The following is a 23,924-nucleotide window of genomic DNA, read 5'->3' as shown; positions in this document are numbered from 1 at the left end:
TGAAAATTTGTATTCAAGACATCTTTAACGAGAATAAGTTGCACTTCGAAAACTTACGTCTTCCCACTTTCCCTACTTTGGTTGAAGCTACACAAAAGACTAATAATATAGTTTTTAAGCAAAAAAAAGCTAGTTGTTTTAAGAAGAGAAAGACCCAACAGTTAATGCCATTCAAGGATAAGGTAAAGAAGAAGAGGACCTTGAATTAATTTGCATCCTAGACAAGAAAATTTAAGAAAACAAGATGAATAGGTTGATTCTCCTCCACCATTCTTAGTCCTACCAAATGGAGTGAGAACTTTTCTTCATGAATAGATTAAGAATGGACAGGTGAACTTGCCCTATATTGGCTACCCTAGAAGGGCAGGCATTGGTGGTGTTTAACACGATAACTAGGGGCATGTGAAGGCTATTTCTCCAAAATGAAAAGGCTTGGTGATTCAAATTTATCTGAAATCATGGCAATCAATGAGGCATTTTTTTTTATGCATCCTTGGATTAGAGGGAGTTCATTAGCTTATGATGGAAAGTGATCCTCAAAATGCAATCAACTAGGTCCAACAATCGAAGTTAGTTCCATGGAGGCGTAGGAGATGGATTTTGGACATTGAAAGGCTAAAGAAAATGATTAGTCAATGTAGGACAGTTCACATTTTGAGGGAGGCAAACCAAAATGTTGACTAGCAGGCCAAAAAAAGAGCAATGTGTGTTGACAATATGTTGTGGATAAGTCCAAATGATGAAATGGTTAGGGAAGTGAAGAATAAAATAGGAGACAACCTAGATGATTGATAAAAGAAGGCAAGTGAGTCTAGCACTACTACTGTGTTACCATGTGTTTTTTATTTTTAATTGACTAATGATATGGCTTCTAGTCTGACTTTCTCATTTGATAAGGGATTAAATTTGTGATGATGGATGTTGGTGGTATATTGTTGTTATTATGGGATGTGAATGTTGGTAGGAGGAGGTTCGATACTTTGCAAGAATATAACTACTAGACTCTATTGCAAGGGTTTTTGGGAATGAAATCTGCTGAAAGATGTTTCATTGTTAAAGATATTTGGCATTTTTTTTGTAAAGTTCATAGTGTGGGGGTGATTGGTTGCTGTGAATTTATAGGAATAAAAGACTTCTTTTTGTGTATAGTTTTTGGGTTTATCTGAGTTCAACATAGTAGCTAAGGTTAATGAAATTGCATGCTTTAAAAAACAAACAAATTATGGAATTCGATGGAAAAGAGCAACTATCTTTTATATTTGAGAAAGTATCTAATTATCCTTGAGAAGATTTGTTATTTTTTATATTGGAGAATGCATCTAATCATCTTTGCAGTTCATCTTCACAATTCCTCAATAAAATAAACTTTGTTGCAATCTCCCTCAGTTTTAATCTCAACTTTGCTATCATAATCTATGAATTATAACATTAGCTTCAATTTTTGGAGGACTTGCCCATGGAATATTGACAATCACAAGTTAGCCTTTGAATTATTCTGTTACATACGTGTTACACAAGTGCCAAAAGCACAAGTAACAACCATAAGTGTGAATACTAACTTTATCAAAAGTTGTAAGAGTGCAACTCTTAAGCATAGCCAAGTGTTCATAAAGCCCTTTGAGAAGAAATAATGAAACACGAGAAAAAAAACTACCAAGGGAAAAATATTCTTTTGGTGATCACACTCGAATTGATGTGCTATCTTAAAAGGAACAAGAAGAATTTCATCAATCTTGCAAATATTAAGTCAATAATGAGATAACAACTCATATACAACATTATTATCATTATTATCTTTATGCATACTATAACAAATTTGATTTGGGACTATACATTTCTAAAATGTGCAATTAAAAGTATTTTTTAATAACACTTTTTACAACATTTTTATAGATTTTTTTTGAAAATCTATAAAAAAATTAATTGCATTATACAAATTTTTAGTAATATCAAAAAGATTGCATACGCTAGTAAAAACTGAATTTTTTATATTGCTATTAAATGTGAAAATTATTAAAATTTTAAATAATTTCATTTTTAAGATTTTACTACCTAGAAAGATATATTACCTAAAAAATATAAATTTAAATCCAATTTTGATAAATCTTATTCCTTTTGCACCACATTCTCTTTTGAACTTTTTCAACCTTAACAATTGTGTCAAAATGTGCCAAAAATATTTTAAAATTGCTTTTGATAGAATATTCTAAGGGAAAATGCCTATTTATTTTGTAGTATATTTCACGAAGAAGAAATTGATCTTGAAAAGTCTGATGATTATATGCATTCGAAATCATTATATTCCATGAAGAAGAAGTTAATCTTGACAAGTCTAGTGATCATATATGTTGGATTTGAAATCACCATCGGAGGATTTGATCCTTCCTTTGGAATCATATTAGAGGGACATGGGATTGAGCCATCAACATAGCTTAGTGTTGTAATGTGTAAGTGTAGATACCCAATTTTGGCTGACTATGATTTGAAGTAGTTTGTTATAGAAAAAACTACATTAAGGGCGTTCTAAGTGTGAAAGCACCCAAGGGCATTCCAAACACAGAGGTGCCTAATGGTGTTTTAAGCGTAGAAGCTCTTGGAGGCGTTCTAAGCACGGAATGCCCAATAGCGTTTCTAGCTTAGAAGTGCTTAGGAACAAGCATGGAATAACTATTTATATAAAAAAGTGAAAGTAACTCAAAACAAGTGGCACAGTTCATGAGTTACCTTCACATTTGAGATGTTCTAACGAGATTGGCTTGGTGGCTCAGATGTGTAAATAGTTAAGAAGACTTCCTTTTAACCTTTCCTTAAAGTACCTATACTTTACCCTTTTTTTTCTTTCTCCTTTAAGAATACACGTGGCACACTATCAACTATCACTACTCCATTATCTAAAAATTATGCCTACTACTGAACTACATGGTCATTTTTTTAATATCCCATAAGTCGTTCTTTAATTGCTCTTCCATGACAAGCACGTTTTCTTAACCACTCCTAAGAAAGTACTCCTATTCAATATAAATATGAGGGCCTTGGAAGTCGATAGGCAAGGAGAAATTATTAGAAACCTAGTAGAGATTATCTCGAAAGCTCTTTCAATACTCCTCTAAAGATTCTTTCTACTCAGCCTTTCCCATCTATTATAATCCATTGCTTTTTCCACCGTTTCTTATTCCTAACCACTTGCCACCAAAGCACTTACGCTTCATGGATTGCTCTAGTCTTCTTTTCTACCGCCTCTAGTGCCTTCAGTTGCACTTATTGCAACATGTCCTCTGTCCCTATCAAAAGAACCCCTACATTTGACAACTCCACTAGGGAAGAGTGATTACAGTAAGTGAAAAAGTTACCAAAAAATTTCCTACCAGAAGATGTGGAGAGTTCTGCTGACAACCAAAAAACATTCACCTTTACTTATGTCTAAAAGCTCATGAAAATGCTTTAAGCTTCTTAAGAAATGATGCAAGTGCAGAAAGAAAACAACAAATGAATGGTGGAAACTATTGCCCAGTTTTCATCCTCAACTGCTACAACTTATCTACCTCAACCAATGCTAACCCATAATGGAGAAAATGTCGTTAATGTGGTCAACAACAAGAACGAAAATGGAAGGAATGGAAATAACAAGATTGACCCACTCCTCAATACCACAAATCCCTCTATTGTAGGCATTCTTATTACAGTAACTCCTTCCACTAATGTTCAAAGGTTTTTCACAAAGGAAGAATTAGAGAATGTTGCTCAATTAAAAGAACAAGAGTCTTAACTTCTTAGAGTTTAACTTGAAACTATCATACCCTACTAAAGTACCCACTAAGTCATACCCTAAGGATTATACCACTCCGAAATTCAAACGATTCAATCGCAAGACTGATGATGCTCGAGAATATGTCATGAGGTTTGTAAAAACCTTAAAAGTCGCAAGCTTGGACAACAATTTAAAGCTAAAGGAGTTTTCTAAGTCCTTCATTAAGAAAGCCTACACTTAGCACATTAATCTCACTCCAAGCTCAGTTGACTCTTGAAACTAGATGTGTAGGATGTTTGGGAAAATCTTTTTTTCTACCCAAAAGAAGGTGACCTTCATTAACTTAGGGAAAGAGCATCATAAGGCAAGAGAAGATCTTACAGAGTACATCAAATGGTTCAAAGAACACATACTGGATATATAAGATTCTCATGATGAAAAGGAGCTGGTCAAAGTATGCATTCGAGGTAGGTTCAATGAATATAGGTACATTTGGAAAACTTACCTCTTTTTACTTTTGCCATTTCAGTTGAAGTTGCACAACGGACCAATAATACAGTCTTTAAGTAAAAAGGAGTTAATCATTTCAATAGGAAGAACATCTCGACTATGAACGCAATCCAATGAGGAGGTAGCGAAAGAAAAAGACCTCGAGAAAACCTAAGGCCAAAGAGTGACAACTTTAAAAGAAGGCAAGATGAAGAGATTGTTGCACCTTTTCCATTCTCAGCTCCACTTGATAGAGTAAAGGCACTCCTACAAAAATGGATTAGAGACGAACAAATAAATTTACCTTACGTATTGAGACCACTAATAGTAGAAGAGAAGTCTAATCCACACTATTGTGATTACCATCATGTAGTGGGTCATCCATTTGCTGAATCCAAAAACATGCATAAGATATTTCACAAGAGGACATAAGTAGAGGAAGTCCTAATTGGAAACAACAAGATTCAAAATAATCCACTCCTTGCACATCTAAATGCCTAAAGACATGTAAATTCATGCCGAAAGTAGTGGAGACCATGAAAATGGGAGAAAACTTTATCAAAAGCTATTGGATCTTGGATACTATTGACTTACCATGGAAATAGATGTGATAAATTATGCAAGGAAATACCATAAATGTCAAGTCCATGGAAATGCCATACATGCGACAGCTGTAGTACTCCATAGTGTCATCAAACCTTGGCCTTTCAACACTTAGGTGTTTGAATTGGTTGGACCTATCAGTACCCTTTCTAGAAAACGTACATGGATACTCATAGCAATAAAGTGTTTCACAGAATGGGTAGAAGTTGTTCCCTTGAAGAATGCAATAAACCAACCGTGGCTAACTTTATGAACAAGAACATCTTATGTGGGTTCAAAATACCCAAGTGTATCTTGTCAGATAATGGTATTCCATTTGTTAACTCTTGTGTAAGGGACTCCTAGCCCATTATGATGTCAACCATGTGAAGTTAACCCTTTATTTCCTTAAAAGAAATGGTCAAACAGAAGCCATTAATAAGACTTAACTTAAGATATTAAGTAAAATGGTACATGATGATCCTAAGATATGGCATGATGATCCTAAGATATGGCATGATGTTGTTCTTATGGCACTATAAGCATATAGAACTTCCAAGTGAGGACTTACCAATGCTACTCTTTTTTCTTTGGTATACAGGACAGAAGTTATTTTGCAAGCAGAGATCCTAATTCCATTAGTAAGATTAGACCTAGATGCTAAAATGGACAATGATGCTTTACAAATGATGAAATTGAAAACAGTGGAAGAAAGAAGGGATAAAGCTAAGAAGAACTTCTCTATGTATTAGAGAAGGTTGAGTAGAGTGTATGACAAGCTAGTAAGAAAAAAAAGCTTTGAAGTGGGTGACTTAGTACTTCATGCAGTAGAACATATTATAAGAGGAACATCAGTAGCTAAGTTTAGTCCAAAGTGGGAAGGACCATACATTGTTTATGAGGTGAACGAGAGTCGATATTTCAAGTTAGTGAGTCTAAAGACCAATGTTGTCACAGTACTAGTCAATTTCAAATACATTAAAAAGTATCATGTATGAGAATGCCACCCACTATTTGTCTCTTTTATGAATGACTTCTCAATGTCAGCTTCCGCTTAAATTATCTTATATACTTTAACGTAAATGCATTTTCAACCATAGCTTTATTGTTTCCATTTTGGCTGTGTTGTGATATTTTAAAGTAAATTCATTTTTAGTCATAAGCTTTATCGCTCTTACTTTGGCTGTAATATTATTATTATTGCACTTAGTCACAAGCTTTGTTGCTCAATTTTTTCACCATGTAATTCATATTTCAGTCACAAGCTTTAACACTCATAATCTGACCATAATGATATTACGCTATTGATCACTAGCTTTATCTCTTACTTCCTGGCCATAGGTTGCTGTTCACAAATAAGCCGTAGCTTTAAGCACTCATATAAAGGATATGTTATTCCCCTTCATACTAGGTTGAAAATTATTCTCCCTAAAATGAGGTTGAAAACCGCTTTTGGCCACACATAGTGATACTTGTGAAACATTCATATGTTTGCAAAGAATGAAATATGGAACAGAGTATCCAATAAAACCACAAAGAAAGCAAAGTAAATGTTTACTATAGAAAACAAATCTACAATGTCAGAAAAACAAGAATATGAACAAGCTAGTTAGGTATGAAGTTTAGAGGGGAGGAGGATCTATCATTCTCAAAATTGAAGAGATTGTCTAATCTTCCTTACAACTCCATCTTCCTTACGTCAATCTCTTTTATTTCAACCTTTATGCTAGTTTTGTCAATCCTCATCATAATGTATCCTTTGGCTTTAGCTATATAAGCGTCAAGATATTTAATTCGACAACCAGAGTTAAGGACATCTTCCATGAGATCCACCATCTTCTGCAATTCTTTAAAAGAAATGTCTGTCCATGGAGAGGAAGCAATCTCTAAGGTACTACCTAAGCTATCCATAATAGCTTTGTTCATGAATTCACCTTTAAAATGCCAAAATTCACTTTCAAGCTTATAGATATATTCCAAAAGCTACATGTGTTGTGGCAATACTGGAATGCCACGAAAGTTTTCCAAATAAATGTTAGAAGCATCATTTCTACGTTCTACCACTAAAAAAAAAGATGACAAACGGTAAGTAGTAAGAAGTGGCCAGAATAATATTTAAATAAATAATATTTGAGTTATTTCGAATACCTTTATGAGAAAAATAAGCTTTAAGGGTACTATTCTGAACAACCCCAATAAAAGAAGAAGAATTGCGAGTAGAATTCGAAACACCATAGGAGAAGAAGTATTGCAAGTAGAATTCAAAACACCCTTAAAAGAAGAAGCATTACAAGTAGTAATCAAAACACCCTTAGGAGAAGAAGCATCACGAGTAACATTCGAAACACCCCAAAGAGGATACGTCGCGAGTAGCACCAAGAGTGACATCAATTCCAAAGTTATTCTGAATGCTTCTGGTAATTTTAAAGGTTCCCTCAGAGATGATACTTGCATTGTTATGTTGAGGCGTTCCAAAGCCAAACCTAAGAACACTCCAATTAACTTCAGTAATAGCATTCACATCATCACCACTAACTCCAATAATGGCATTCACATCACCACCACTAACATTTTGCATAGTAGAAGGTAGAAAATTGGTCATACTTATCAAACTTTCTTGTATAACATTACCATCCATCCCTCCTCCTAAACTCAGATATTCATGTCTAGGAAGCTTTTCCTTAACTGACTCATCACTCGACTTATAATCATTTGTGTGATCACATGATTCTTCTTCACTCTTAGACTTTGAGTTCTCTTGTTCCCCCACCTCTACACTTGAAGTTGACTCTCCTTAAAAAAAAAAAAAAGAAAGGCGGAGTTTAGTATCAAGGTGAGAATGTAATGGAAAAAGAAAATAAAGAGAATAAGAAACAAACTTGCTTGACGAGAGGTTTTGTTCCTCTTATAAAGCAAATTAGGTGAAGCGACACATCATTATTAATGATGGAAGGAACATGCATTTGCACCTTAGGATCAGGTACAATAAACAGGTCCATTCTTGAAAATAGTCTCCCCATTAAGCATACCAACCAGTTGTATAGACACCTATTTTGTCAAAAGCTAGGACAACACAGTTTTTGAACTTATCCACATTATGATTAAGCACGCCAATAAAAAATAAGGAAGTACAAGAGGAGTTTTCAGAAAAATGGGGTCTACGTGGAACTGGCTGATCATATCTAAATTGGTGTGCCACTTTATAAGGAGAGTATACTTCAACAGATGATGAATCCCTATCAACACTTGAACTAGTTATTTCAATCATGGAAGGCCATTGAGAAGAATGAATCCATACTAAGAAGTTTTATCCGTGTGAGCTCAATTTTTTAGTTTCAAATGGTCACTTACCTTCATAAATAGTTAGATTACCAAAACCATTATTCGATCTCACATATGGCTTTGTAGTAAATTGATTTGCCTTATCTAAAGCCTTAAGAATGTTGTCCCTAAAAGTTTGGTCATGCCACACCCAAGACCTATAATTGTCTTTTAAAGCATTACTTGTAGAGGAAGACATAAAAGGCTAATACATGTTAAGAGTGGGGGCACAACTACGGAGTCATTCCCACAAAAAAAATTTGAATGAATGATACATCCACACAAGTCAAGACTTTGTAACAACTAATTGATTTAGTAGTTTTAAAGTGATACAAGTCAAATCTCTTATATAGAGATCCCAAGTATAGTAAAGCAAGAGGAAATCTCATACCTTTAATAATCTTGATTGCATAAAGAATAACTGAAGAAAAGATCCCATCATCTAAACAACTTGGGAGGACATATCAAGCCAAGGACATGATTAACAAAGCCACTAACTTATGAGCGTGATCTGGATACATAGAATGATTGCTCTGACTTTTAATATTGAACTTCTTTTGGAAAAGCCTTACCTAGTTAAAGAAGCGCGCCACTTTAAAAGCTTTAACTTGGCTCTCAAACAAGTTTATAAAGAATTCCTTGACACTCTCATCTTCCTTTGAAGATATAATGGAAAGAAAGTCGTCTCTACCAGCAGAAGGAAGTTTCAAACGAATGTCGACATCTTCAAGGGTAAAATTAAACTCTCCTCAAGTAGTAACGATGGTATGTGAAAAGATACTCCATTTTGCAAGAATAGTGCGCCATACTTCAATTTTGGATTCCCTATGAATACGAAGTTTAGTGGTTACTCTTGCAGCATCAAGGACTCCAGTATTTTTTAGAGTAGTCACATATGCGAAATTCTTCATAACTTTCTATATCCATTCATCTAAACCTTAGACCCATAGTGAGTTGGATCCAAATTTAGTGACAGAAAGTTCAAATACACCACGTTCAAATATGAATTTCAATATTGACACTTATAAGATGGAACACCTTTTATTTAAAGAGGTTTCATTACAAATACGATCCCAATGATAGCTAGCAGACGCATATGGATGCCTATTTATCTGTTTTATGTGCATTACTTCTCAGAAACAATCATTTTTTCCTTCCTTAATGAGACCATCATCCCAATTTTCAGGAATAGGAAATAGTACACCAGTTCTCGTACTCGCATTTTCTTAAAAAGAGAAGTTGTAGCAGTATTTTTCCTTTTCTTTCTCAGAGTAGCTCTACTAGGCTCACATAGTGAACTTTTGGGGTAAAACGAGTCTTGACCATAAGATGAGGTAACAAAATTCCTACAAACGACAAAAATAACCAGATAAGTATTCATGACTTATTATTCCTACCTATACACTTTTACATCCTTTAAAATTACAATAATATTCCATGTTTATTTATTTGTTCTTATTTGTCCCATATTTGTTTGCTTATTACTATCTTTATACCCAATGAGACAAATAAGAACATATATATAGACACACAGACACACTAATGCTTATATATGGAAGAAAAAGTTGAAAACTTGAGGAAATCAAAATTGTTGAAACTTTCATTTATTCAAAAGCTTACATAGTTATCATGAGTCAAATGTCTATCTTTCTTTTGGATTATTACTTGTCCCAAAACCATGTCCTATTTTCTTTCTTGTAAGACTTAAACTTTTACCTTTTCTATTTTTCCATATTAATTTTTTTCATATAGCTTACGTCTCATAAAATATTGAACAATATTATTAAAGAGTTGTTAGCTCTACAGCTTTCAAATCGATTTCATGTTTTGAAATGACAAAAGAAAATGATCAAAATTCATTTAAGTTTTGGAATACCAAGTCTAGACATCCCTTAACACTTTCAAATGAGCTTGAGAAGAAAAACAACTAATAAAGACTTTGAAAAATGCATTCTGGTTCAAATTTATCGATACATGTTCTTCATATATTGATACATTTGGACAAGTATTGATAGATTTTGAAATCTATCGGTACATGTTCTTGAGAAAAGTCAAATTTCAAAAACTCAACCTCAATCTATCAATACATTCTTAAATGTATTGATGAAAATGGGATAAAATGATTACTGCTTTAAAAGTATCGATACATTTAGGAAATATATCGTTACATTTCCAACAAAATGCTTGCTGCCTCAAAAGTATCTATATATTAACAAATGTATCAATACATTTTCAATAGAATGGCTAAATCTTTGCATGAAAGTTCAAAAGTATCGATACATGGCAAAATGTATCGATACATCATAGTGGGTATTCAAAAATTAAAAGCAATGTATTGATACATTCATATATGTATCAATACAATATGACCATTAGAGCCTTAGATGGAGAGAAGAACGATTTTTTTCACATTTAATGCACTCCCAACTACCTTTAAAGCTTTAGCAACTATAAAAATAAGCTCCCTTAACATTTATGAAGGTTGGAAGACTTTGAAACACAACTCAAAATAGAAGAATTTGGCAGAAATCATTCAAGACTCCTTATACTGTTCTTCTAGTCTTTAAGTCTTCTAGTGTAGCATTTATTGAGCTTACATTCCTTCACCAAACATTGTACCAAATTTGTTATTCAGCCTTTAAGAGGTGTACGAGCTATATTTATATTCTTTTCATTGCAATTACTTGAGTGGTTATACCTTAATCAATATAAAAGGTAAAGTGGTTATGCTTTAACCATAAAAAGGCATTGTATTGAAAAGGTTATGCTTGATCCACAATAGGCATTGTATTGAATTTTGATTCAATAGACGACGTAGGCAAGGAGGCCGAACCTCTATAAAAATCATTGTGTTAATTTTTCTCTCTTCATACTTCTTCAAGTTTCATTTGCTTTTACCAATCTTCTCTATTTTTCAAGAAGTCCATTATCTCACTTATTTTCAAATTGGGAATTTAGATTAAAGGAACCTTTTTTTCTCAAAACTGAAAAAGAATTTTCAAAATTTCAAAACATTCCAATTCACCCCGCTTTTAGAATTATTCACATTGAGCTTATTACATTAACACGAGTTATAATCTTACTATGTAGAAAATATTAAAGTGGTAACCTTTTCCTTTATCTACATTCCAAAGTTGAACATTGACATGCAAATTGAGATTTAACAAGTGATTTATATAATATATATACCTATTCCTATAATCTGATGATAAACCAAATCTAAATTTACCCTTTGAAATCTTTATTTCCACACAAAGCATAAGAGTTTTCATGTCTTTTAGATTACTTTTTGGACAAAAAATTATGCATCTTTTGATATATATATATATATATATATATATATATATATATATATATATATATATATATATATTAATTGAAAAGAAATGGATTCAAACCTTGCTTTTTAAGTAAGGGATCATGTACCAACCAATAAGTCAAATACTCGGATGCCTTTAATATATATATATATATATATATATATATATATATATATTTATACTATAAACATGGATATTATATTATTGTGTGATATGTTGTAGTGAGCCTTTTGGATATTAGTAATTATAGCTGAATGATGTAATAATTTACAAGCAACAATAAATAACAAATAAATCACTACCCCCTCTACATTAAAAAATAAAATAACAAGTTAGTGTTTTCTTGTAGGAGAAAGTTGTATTGCGACATGGGAAGTAAAAGTAGTAATAAAAAAATTTTCTTTCCTTTTCCTATGAGAATAGAAACAAAAGGAACAAAAATAAATAAAATTGTTGTAAATAGAACTTACTTGTTTAAAGAAATTTTAAGGAAAAGCCTTTGAGATTGATTATGAATTTCTACAGAACTATTCTCTTCTATTTATAGACTTTAGAAATTATTTTTCTAGTAGGAATCTAACACTTTAAATTCTCTTATCGAATCCTTTTCTACATCTCATTGTTTTTCCACATATATCTCTACTTCTCTCTCCTATCTTGAACTTTTCCTATTATCATACTAAAACCATCACATAGAAAGTTTAAAAAGAGTTGGTGGAGGCAGATAATTAGTAGTTACTTGTAGATGATGTAAACAAAAAACTAGTTAAACTAGAAAGAGTCTTCCGGGATAAGTATGGATCATATTCAACCGATTGCTTATCAGTTTCTACTGATACACAGTGCAACCGTTAAATACTTAGTGTAGTTTGCTTCTTTGTCATGAAAAAAAAAAGTCAAGTAAAACTTAGGCAAATACCTTTAAAAAAATTCGAACAATATGTTTCTTTTTCTTTCAAAGCCTGTACAATTCCTTCCATAGATTCCAATGTTGGCTTTGTTGGAAAATGCTTGCAATGTCCAAGTACCTTTTTTTTTAAAAAAATGCATGACTATTCAATTAATTTGAAGAACATTTTGCATGCTATACACTCAATTGTAACCACAAACTATGGCATCCTATTCCTTCATGTTTACAACTCTTCCCTTCAATTTACTTTAAGGAACTAAAATCACTTTAATTGAAAGCTCAGAGAAACTAGTCATAGGCTGCGACATACGTGATGCAGTGAGTAGTCACTTGACTTATGACCCTCTTTGTAGCATGCTACTCAAAATACCCACAATTTCATGTTCTCGACAATTGGATCATGTGAAAACTTTGCAATCTTCTTTTGAAGCAAACATCCAGCCTTGTTACTTAATTGGACTATAGAGTTCTCTTCCATGTGTGCTCATCGTACTCTTTTGTTTGTTCTTTAGGGTAATCATGATTGCACTTTAGACAAACCTTGTTATTTCTATAATTCAAGAAATCAAATGAAAGGCATTCCCATTCTCCAAGATTTAGCTGTATCTTCGGCCTTGCCTTTTGGCAACGTAAACACATCCTATTACTAGCAAAATTCATAAATCCACACTCAAGACAATGTTTAAGTACTTTGTCCAGGTTTAAATCACCTTGTCGTATTTAATAAAATTGGCTTTAGAGCCCCCAACCTTTTCATAAATTAGCGGCATGAAGTAGTTTCGCCAAATCAATTCTTATAATCTCCAGCAGGCTATCATTAAAAGGTTATGAACTTTTTATTATTATTTATTTTATATATATATATATATATATATATATATAAATTAATAGCTTCATTTGCACACGAGGTTTGATATTAATCTAATATTCCAATTATGCATGAAATTTTTATTTTCAATAATACAATTTTCATGTAGAGAGCAAAACTACACTAAGTGTCTCGGGAGTTCCAAGCACAGAAGTGCCTAGGAGAGTTATTGCCTTGCTTATTCTATGTGCATCTTCTTATTTTATGCATAAAACTCCTTATAAGAATTTTATGCAAGGGGCAAAACGTAGATGCTCAATTTTGGCTAACTGTTATTTTTGAAGTATTGTGTTGTAGAAAAAACCACATCAAGGGTGTTCAAGAGCAAAAACACCCAGGGGCATTTCGAACGTGGAGACGCCCAGGGCATTATCAGTGCAAAAGCACTTGGGGACTTTTCTAGTGCAGAAGCCCCCAGGGGCATTCCAAGTGTAGAAGCGCCTAGGAACAAGCATGGAACAACTATTTATCTGGAGAAGTGAAAGTAACTTAGAACGAGTTACAGGGTTCATGAGTTAACTTCACATTTGGGATGTTCGAGAGAGCTTGGTTTGGTGGTTTAGATATGAAGATAGTTAAGAGGACTTCTTATTAACCTTTTTCCTGAAGTATATGTGCTTTACCCTTTTCTTTCTCTCTTTCTTAAAAATACACGTGGTGCACTATCAAGTGTCACTACTCCACTATCCAAAAATTATGCCCATTACCCAACTACATGGTCATTCTCTTAATATCCCATAAGTTATTTTTTAACTACTCTTCCATGACAAGTACATTTTTCCATGATTGAACATGTTCTCCTAACTATTCTTAAGGAAGTGCTCATGTTCAGTGTAAATATGAGAGCCTTGTAGGTTGGAAGGCAATGAGAAATTATTAAAAACCTAGCAGAGATTGTCCTAAAAGATCTCTTAATTCTCCTCTAAACATTCTTTCTACTCAGCTCTTCCCATCGGCCGTAATCCGTCACTTTCTCCATCTTTTTTTATTCCTCACCACTTGCCACTACGCTTCAAGGACCACTTCAGTCTTCCTCTTTGCCGCCTCTAGTGCTTTCTATTTCATTTATTGCAACACGTCTTTTCTTTCTACCAAAAAAACCCCTTACAATAAGCAACATGAAAAGATTTAGATTAGTAGAGTTTAATTAGTAAATGAACAGCTACATTAAGAATGATAAAGGGAGTTTGAAAATGGAGGAATGTGCAGTAACACTGTCAAATGTTGGAGCTTAAAGCTTTCAGTGGAAAAGATAAATATCACTCGTTGGAGCTTAAAGCTCTAATACCACATCAAGAATTGATAACAGATGAAATTTGGATAAACTTCCAGATATTTTAGTTGTTGTATCTTCAGATAAGCAATTCAAAAAAAAATTAAAATAGGATAATGTATAATAAAGAAAGGCACTTGACATGTCAATCCAAATACCAGAATGGTACTAGAAACTAGAAACCACGAATCCAACTCACAACACAAGGTTTGAAAGCTAAGGTTTATATAGCAGTCAGGGTATATAAATACAAATTTCGATTTTTATTTTATTTGAAAATGGAGGAATATCCACTGGCTTTTGGAACAACTGTGTCATTAGGTAGTTGGGAAAAAGGAATACAAACAAACACACTCAGGCAAGCATTGAATGAGGACATGGACCACGAGGCCAACAGCACGATGATACTGAATATATGCTTCTTACTCGAAGCTTGACCCATATTGGCCATAAAGTCTGCACACCGATTTCCTTCCCAAATCAAAAACAAACTTTGGCATTCCAACGTAATATCGATGCCATTCTTGATAAAATCCAATTCACCCCTAGCGTTTTTCACTGCCCAAATTTCAGCAAGCAGAGTATTCGTTGGACAGATGTTAAGGCCATGTGAGCATATAGGAAAAGGAAGAAAAAATGGAAATAACACAACATTTTCTTAAGTTGTTGGGATTGTTGTGGAAAAATAAGCAAACAACACTTTGAAGGTTAAATTCTTGCTCTTCATTAATGCAAATGTGACGGTTAACTACTTGGGTACTTCCTCGACAACGTTCTATCTTATAACATGATTGATCAGTTTAGCTTATCCTCTAATTATTTGTGAGGCTGCAGCCTTTTGAGACCGGTTCTTATCTTACGCATCCATCAACTCTAAACAATTTTTTCCTAGTCATGACTTGTGTCACCTACAAACTGATATTCATCAATTCGCAATCAATTTGAAGTGTAATTAAGAATGATAAATGTTTGCATGAAAATCAGCATGTGGCTTTGCTTCCCTGCTTCACCTATGACCTATCCTTCTTTAGGCTTCAAGTGAGGTGGGGTGTTTGAATTCGACCCATCTTAATGGCTTCTGTTGTACAAAACAAGTCTCTAGTGGGGTTTTTTTTTTTTTTTTTCTTTATGTTTTAAGAGTAAGTTTGTTTTTTAGTAAAACGGGTATAGTTTTCAAATTAACATTGCTTGCATGAATATTTTCCTTTTCCTCGACTGAGAGGTTCTAAAAATAAAAATACTATGAGTTCATCTAAATTACTTCCATGGTTTAGATAGCGAATTGAACTCTCATTATTAATGACAGGTTGGAGGTAAGTTATTTGTCATTTTCTAACATTTAATTGTTTTTTTACAATGATTGTCTACTTGCTTTCTGTTAAAGGTTAGAAAAGTCAGGAACCACTTAGTGTAAAGTTACATCCTTTTATTTATTAATCTTTTTTATTATTGATTTATGCATTTTCTTTTATATTTGTTTTTATTTCGTTTTTTAGTGCTAGCATGGAAAAATTGACTGTGATTGCTTATTCTATATTCATTTTTACTTTTGTTTTCATTATATTTGTCTTTTGTCTTATATGTTGTTGATTTGTTAAATAGTGATAAGATTTGTGTATTTATTATTATGAAATATTGGTTTGTTTTACTTATTTATTGTTTAAACAATGTTGGTTGGATGGAGATTATTTGTAACAAGATTTAAATATATTCTCGAGTTCAGCAATTGGCATGCTTGATGCTTTGTTTTTGCATTTTATATTCTTCTCATTTTTTTTAATTTATTATTTAATTTGTCTTTTACATTATGGTTTGTTCTGTTTTAAAACTTTTAGTAATAGTTTTTTTTTTCTTATTAACATTATTGTCTTATATTATATATATTAAATTGTTTGCATAGAATTTAGTTTAAAATTTAATGTATATGATATGCATCATTCCTTATATTCAATATATGTAAACATTGAGCTTGCCTATTATTAGTTTTTGTATTGTTCTACTTTTTTAATGTGGCACATTAGTAGAGACATAGCGTCAATTTGTTTCTCCATGTGCTTATGGGAGTAATTTTTTCTTCAATGGTTAATGTACGATGATCTCTTATACACTCTTAATTTTTTTTTATGATTATTTATATTTTAATTGTACGAATTTTCACAAACTAAAATGAATAATATTTGTTGTCTGATAATCATTTGTTCAATTTTTTCTTGGTGTTTATAATCATATTGATTAAAACTTAATAAACTTCTTTGATGTTTTTGTTTGAAATCTATTGTCCTGTTCTTGGTGGGACATCGAAATTATCAATCCTCGCACATAGTAAACTATTTCAACTTTTTTTCCTTTATAATATGACTTTCTTACTTAATTTTTTATTATCCCTCTGGTGTTTTCGTCAACCTGTTTTCATTTATTTTTATCTACTTTGTTGTTATTTTCAGTTTTTATATTATTTTGAAACAAGTTTGTTAGCTTTGGTTGGTATTTATTTGTATTTTCTTTTTACTATGAATACTATATTTAGTGTTTTTTACATATTCCTAACATATGAATTTAATTTAAAAATTATTTATTATTTGTGGTTTGTCGCTTTGCTTTTTTAGATTGTTGTGTTTTAATGGATAGAATTAATCAAGCAAGACAAAGTACGAAAGCAGTGTTTGAATTCTATATGCAGAGGAGGCCTCAAACTTGTCAACTGACCATAGCATGATGCAAAAGTGCCAAAGTATTTTTTGTAAAGCAATTATGCTAACAGTTGTAAAGTCTGTTTTTAAACAAATTACAACTACCATGTATATATTTAATAAACATATAATCTTTCATCATTGCATTACAAAACCTTATTATTTTATTAAATATAATAGACTTGCCCCGAACGCAGAACGCACTGCACGGGCTTAACGCGAGTATGATTGATTATAACCACCGATTAATAGTATTTTTGAGTTTGAACCTTTCAGTACATCAATTTTAGCCGCGTAGTTGCATTTCTGAATTTGATAGTTTCTATGCAAATTGGCTGTTTCTGGTTTTGAAGTTGTGGTTGGCATCTTGGCTGCTTAAAATGAGGAATGCATTGACGTTAGTTGCGCGTCTCAAAACAGGGGCCAGGGATAACCCGATTTAAGCTTTTCCTTCTCATAAAGGGAAAAAACACCAAGGCAACTCTTAAGACAAGACGAGATAAGGCAACTTCATACCATATGGGACTAATCAGGGATCAAATGTAGCATATTCACCTGCTTTCAGTCGCCCCAAAATTTACCAGGCGAACTATTCGAATACTTGGAATGAAAGCAAGCATGTACACCAAGCCAATGGATCTCAAGTCCCTTCTCATTACTTCGTAATAAAGCCAGCAGATATAATGACACAATTAAGAAATGTTCCTCAAAGAAAAAAAAAAAAGGAAAGAAAAAACAATATTCCACTCGGAATCTCTCCTGTTTCAAAATTTTTGGGCCAGGGCAAGAAAAGATGCTTCAGTGTCTACAGAAACTAACTTACAAAATCAAGCTAGCAACAACCACTGCCTACCGTCTGAAGTTGCTTTTGCCTTCCTACCTATTATAATTCCACATTTCTGCATGGCAAACAAAGCTCAAGACCTGTAGAACTAAATTACATTGTAACGCAAGCAACGAATATTCCATCAAGATAATAGGCCTCCCTTTACCACACCTCCTTAGAGAGGTAAGTTGGAAAGGCACATTATGTACCTTCTATTACTGGAATTAAAACAGTCAAAGAAGAGAACCTCAAAATATCAGTCATGCAGACTTCAAATTAGATAAAAGTGTTCAGATTCAATCACAACAAAAGAACATGCGATTCAAGTCAAAATAAGACTTAAAAATTTTAACCCAAAGTGCTGAAACTTCCTAAACGAAAATATATTATACCAAAAAGCAAAATCAACATTAAAGGACCAATCTTCACTCATCCTCCTGGCTGCGCAACCTAGCCAATTTGTTGGTAACAACAACATCCAACTGTGCTGCTCGCTCAACAATTTGCTTCCTCTTCTTGGTTGAAACATCATGGGCTATCTCAGCACAGTATGTCCTGAGAATGTATCAACAATCAGAAACAAGCGAGAAAATGTAGGTTAACAAAAAGAGAGAAAGGGTAGAACATATATATACCTGTTGTGCATCATGAGAAGCTCCAGCTCTTGGACATTATGCACAACAAATTTCTTAAACCCGTTGGGAAGATAGTGGCGAGTCTTCTTGTCTGAACCATAACCAATATTGGGCATCAAAGTGCATCCCTTGAACTTTCTCCTAACACGGGAGTCAATACCCTTAGGCCTTCGCCAGTTTGTCTGCCAATATGCACACAAGCTGTTAACATTATTGCAGGAGAGAAAATGTGTGTGTATTTTTTACCTAAACGAGACATCAACCAGAAAAGATGCAACAAAAATGTCATCATAAACATATTTCAAGACCACAAAACATACAAGCAGAAGCACGGCATCCAGCTAAGACATAAGCACGAAAGAAGTATAGAGCTTAGTTTCAGTACTGCAATGAACTGCACAATCAATCTTCCTTGTTACAACTCAAGACTAAGAAAGAGCCAGCACTGTACTGAAATGGATAGTGCAATCAAGCTGCCTTGTTGAAACTCAAGAATAAAGAAGAGAAAAAATTCAGGAGCTTGGATAGATATCCAAACTAATTCAAGGTTGCATAAGAATCTACTCAAACAATTTACCATGCAATAATCTTTGCATAACACTAAACAAAAAGATTTCTACCAGTTGTTTATGGCTCACCTAGGAATTCTGGGTAAGCTTCACTTTTTTTTTGCATGGGATTAATAAACTAAAATGAAGAACTCCCAAAAGGTGCATAATGGTTGGTGAATCAAAAATCTCTTCCACTGGGAAACATGACACAATATGACAAGTTTCTCAAACTACAGGTGAACTCCAAGACACGTTCCTAGTTAAATAGAAAATAATAAAAAAGGCTAGGCTCATAGGGTGAGAAAAAAGCACATCAAGATGATGAACATCAAGTGGGATATGAAACTGCTTCTAATATAAATTCCACTTCCGACACCAATATAACAGGAAACAAATCTTTTCATTCAGCTATTGCCCTATGCAATATGCATGCAAACCTATGAAAAAGGCGACCACACCTGATCATCATGATCTGAAACAGTAATCATCTCAAAAAAAAACCTCCAAGAAGGATGCATGACTCAAATCACCTTCAGCATGAGGCATTCTAGCAAAAATCTCATTAATTCCACTACTGTTCTCTCATTCAAGCTGATGTCTACTTAACTGAAATCCAGCCCATTCAGCATAACAGGCAAACTCAGAGATTGTAAGTCTAGTGGCACTTATCCATAAACTTTAAAAATTCTTAAATAAATAATCCTCTTAAAACATGCAGAACAGATTCAAACGGCTATAAATTAGTGGGGTGTCCCCAAGTTATCCAAACTAAAACAGCAGAAAACCTAACATTAAGCAGTCCCACTAGCATCACCACTAAAAAGTTGTATTATCCCAAAATGAATACATCAGTGCTAACTCTCAAATCACAAAATTAAAATAACACATGCTGAGTTATTTGTAGATGCTCTTTCTAACCTCAACTTTCTTACAGCAGTTTAAGAAGAATAAATTCTTCAGCTAGGGAAATCAACCCATTAAGATTTAAGAACCGAGGAAAAATGAACCCTATGAACCCAGTAAAACCAATTACAACTCTTAGCTAGGATGAATAGGTACTAAAAATCATACAGACTAGACCTTTGTTCTTTAAAAAAGTAAATAAAAAGGAAAACCTAATAATAAGGAAGAGCATATTTTTTCCTTTTCTGCTTTACCTTAACGGAGATCTTGCGGTCACTTTGGGGCCTCTTAAACTTCTTGACACGCTTCTTCACAATCTTCTTGGACAGCAAAGGGACTGCCATTTTTTCTAATAACAAATTTACCAAAAAGCAAAAAGGCCAATACGTAAGAGAAATTAGTTACCATTCCGATAAGAAATGAACTCCAAAAAACGAATCAAACCGAAACAGATTGAAAGAATCGAATCGAAATGCGTAGACAGAGAGAGAGAGAGAGAGAGAGACAGAGTTACCTGTTGGAAACGCTGCGCTGCGCTGCGGCTCGTGTAAACCCTGGAGCTGGAGTTAAAAGTGAAGCAGATGAAACATGCTAGGGTTTTTGGCGGAACTATATATGGGACAGAGGAGTGATCTGGTGTTTGGATTACAGAGTATAGCTTATTGTTCTCATTTTCGAAGTCCAGCCCAATATTTCATGGGGCTCCCCCATGACGGATATTTGGTAGTGGTAACAACATTGGGCCTCGAATGCCAAGGACCCAAAACTGGCCTACTCCTACTCAGTCTAACATTTAACATCTCATAATTTCATCATCATTATAAGAGATTATGGTGTTAAATGTGAAGAAAATTTTAACATCTCGATGTGAGTTTTTTTTTTGTCAAATAATTAAAATTTAACCTCGTGACCTTCTATAAAAATATATTGAACTCAAATATCAATATTTATATATTTGAATTTACATAATATAATGTATCAAAAAAAATTCTTTGACATCATAAACCAATATGTTCTAAACAAACATATAGACTCAAGTTTGTTCTCATCGGATATAAGTTAGGCATGTAATAATGTGTGGAAGCAAATTAATAAATTATTTGGTCCCCTTTTTTACTTGAAATGTCAAAACGACCATGTCTTAATTTCAATTTATTTTAATTAGAATGTTAGATATACAATTAGGCCTTCAAGCTAATTACATTAAAATTTGTGATGTCACAAAATTTTATTTAAAAAAAAAACTTTACGTGTTGTCTTTGAACAAGTCTCATTAAAATTAAAGTTTACTTTTCGATATTATTATCAAAACAAAAACATTAAATTTTACTCCTAAAGATTTTAAAAGTTTTTGATGAAGTGGAAAGCGATGGTTTATAATAATGTATGAAATTATATATTGAAAGCATTAAGCGTATCAAATGCAAACTCATAAATGAGTGAAAATGTGTTTTGTGAAAAGGATTAAAATAGAAATTGAAAAAAGATAATTTATAATTTATAAGTCTTTGTAATAAAGCATTGCCTGAATACTTTTGATTAAATAAATTCTAAGATGAAGTGGTAAATGTACTCTTGAATCCATACACTACACTCAAAAATATTGAATTATATATGACGTTAAAAAATGTAAACAATTGAAAGACAAGTCCTATGGAACATGTAACAATATTACTCCTTGTAGATTTATAATAGTTATAGTATGCTTGGTTCACTGAAAAGAATAAAATGAAAATAGAATAGCCATTATAAGGAAATAGAATAAAGGAAGAATAACTATTATATAGATTGGCTCATGGGAATGAAATAGGATAAAAATTGTTATTCTTATTTATTTCATTATTGGGTTGGCAGGAATAATTTTAAGAATGGTTAAAGAATAATGGATAAATGATAAAAATATCCTTTATTAAAATTTAAAAAATTTTTAATTGAAAACAACAAACTATGATGAGAAATAAATACTCTTTATTAAAATTAAAGAATTTATTTTGTTAAAAGATAAAAATATTCATAGCAACAAAATCAAAATAACTTTTACTATAATTAAATAATATTTTCACCAAAATACAAACATATTTTTATTATAATTGAATAATATTTTGTATTAGAAGATAATTAAACCTTTTATTATAATTAAATAATATTTAATATTAAAAGATAAAATATATTCTTCATTAAATTTAAATAATACTAAATAATATTCTTTATTACATTTATTATATTCAAATAATAATATTAAGTAATATGCTTTATAATATTTATTATAGTGAAATAATATTAATATATTAAATAATATTTAAATATTTTCATTTCCTTTTTTTTGAAAATGAAGTAAAAAATTTTGTGTCTTTTGTGCTTTAGAGAGAGAAGGAGTGAGGTAGAGAAAGAAAAAAAATAGGTTTAGTATTTTTTTATGAGATAATTTTTTAAATTGTAAAATGATATATTTGTCTAATCAACTTCTTTTCTTATTTCCAATAATTTGGAATAGCTATTACCAAGAGAGCCTTGGTAATGACTATTCAAGTTTCTCTTGAAATGATTATTTTGAAGAATAGCCATTCCATTGAACCAAATGGAACTTTATATCAAGAATGAGAATAAGGGAGGAATGACTATTCCATTCTCCCCAACCAAGCATGCCCTTAAAGTTACTTAAAATGATAATTAATTAATTAACAACGGGAGGAATTAGCTAGCCCTCACACTAGAACAATTTACAGTGGTACGTAGCGCACCCGAACATTTGTCTTATTGGTTGGTGTATGATTCCTTACTTAAAGAGCAGGGTTCGAATCCCCCTTCCCTCAATTATAAAAAAAAATAAATTTATAGTGGTACGTAGCAACCCTATTGGTATAAGTGCTATTTAAGATTGGGAAAAACAAAAACTCCAAAAAGGTGATGGGAGTTAAAATTCCATTACTCATAAAGTGGCATTTTAGTTATTTAAAATTTCCCTTCTTTTCTTTGCTTTTCTCCTTTTATTCATTCAAATTCATCTATGTTTCTTTTTCTTTTAGAAAAACAAAGTTGTTATCTTTGTGTAAAGTGGCCCATAATTTAGAAAGAAAGAAAGAAAAATAAAGAAAAATAAAGAAGAGAAAGAAAATAAAGGACAAAGGAAAAAGAAGGGGTCATTTATTTTCTTTGAAGAAATTGGATGATATACCAAATTCATTTGAAGAATAGGAACATGGAAGAGATGGGGACAGAACATGGGAATCTTTAAAAGAGAAAGAAATTGGCTATGAAAAAGAAGTCAACTATATTAATTGGAGGAAAGTGTCCTTACGAATAAAAACAAAGGTATACATGCATGCCTTTTTCCAGTAAAGTTAACTTAACAATTAATATGATTACTCTTTGAATTATATCTTATACATTGACAATGTAATTTTAAAGTTTTATAAATGAATTTATATAATTAACATCCATCCTCTAATTAATAATTATTATTAATCTTTTTAATTGTAACCAAATGAATATGTCTAAATCTATAAATCTGTCCATGAAGTATAAACTTTTACCATCCATATTTAAAAAAGATAGTTTTATTTTGGTATAATACTTGAAAAAAAACTCTTAAATTATTTTAAAAAATTTAAATAAATCTTTATTTTTCTATTACATTCAATTAAGTTTTTATATTTTTATTTTGAATTAAGTAGGCTCTTCTAAAATGTCATTTGTAATTTTTTATACCCATATTAAGGGTAAAATGGTATAAAATCATATTATCATATTACATCAATATTTCACGTTTTCATTTATTATAATATTTCAACATATCACATTAAAATCA

At 32.2% G+C, this 23,924-nt stretch overlaps 1 protein-coding gene across 1 annotated transcript; it reads right to left on the bottom strand.

Moving 5' to 3' along the window:
• Nucleotides 1-18,270: 18,270 nt before the first annotated feature.
• On the bottom strand, nucleotides 18,271-20,720 carry LOC18612663 (large ribosomal subunit protein eL32z). Its single transcript, XM_007049568.3, has 4 exons — nucleotides 20,631-20,720; nucleotides 20,371-20,465; nucleotides 18,663-18,844; nucleotides 18,271-18,582 (listed from the first exon to the last, which is right to left on the bottom strand). The coding sequence occupies exons 2-4, from the start codon at nucleotides 20,458-20,460 to the stop codon at nucleotides 18,453-18,455; spliced, it is 402 nt and encodes a 133-aa protein (XP_007049630.1). The 5' UTR covers nucleotides 20,461-20,465; nucleotides 20,631-20,720; the 3' UTR covers nucleotides 18,271-18,452.
• Nucleotides 20,721-23,924: the final 3,204 nt, after the last annotated feature.

Source organism: Theobroma cacao, chromosome 1, assembly GCF_053813885.1.
Source record: "Theobroma cacao isolate CCN51 chromosome 1, ASM5381388v1, whole genome shotgun sequence".
Lineage (NCBI taxonomy): Eukaryota > Viridiplantae > Streptophyta > Magnoliopsida > Malvales > Malvaceae > Theobroma > Theobroma cacao.
Note: the sequence above shows the minus strand (reverse complement) of the source record. Positions and strands in the feature narration are given on the sequence as shown.

Excerpts from the sequence above, each read along its gene's own strand:
- LOC18612663 (XM_007049568.3), bottom strand. The coding sequence starts at position 20,460 with ATGGCAGTCCCTTTGCTGTCCAAGAAGATTGTGAAGAAGCGTGTCAAG. Across the intron at positions 18,845-20,370 it reads ACCGCAAGATCTCCGTTAAG|ACAAACTGGCGAAGGCCTAA; the intron begins GTAAAGCAGAAA and ends GCATATTGGCAG. Across the intron at positions 18,583-18,662 it reads CTTCTCATGATGCACAACAG|GACATACTGTGCTGAGATAG; the intron begins GTATATATATGT and ends ATACATTCTCAG.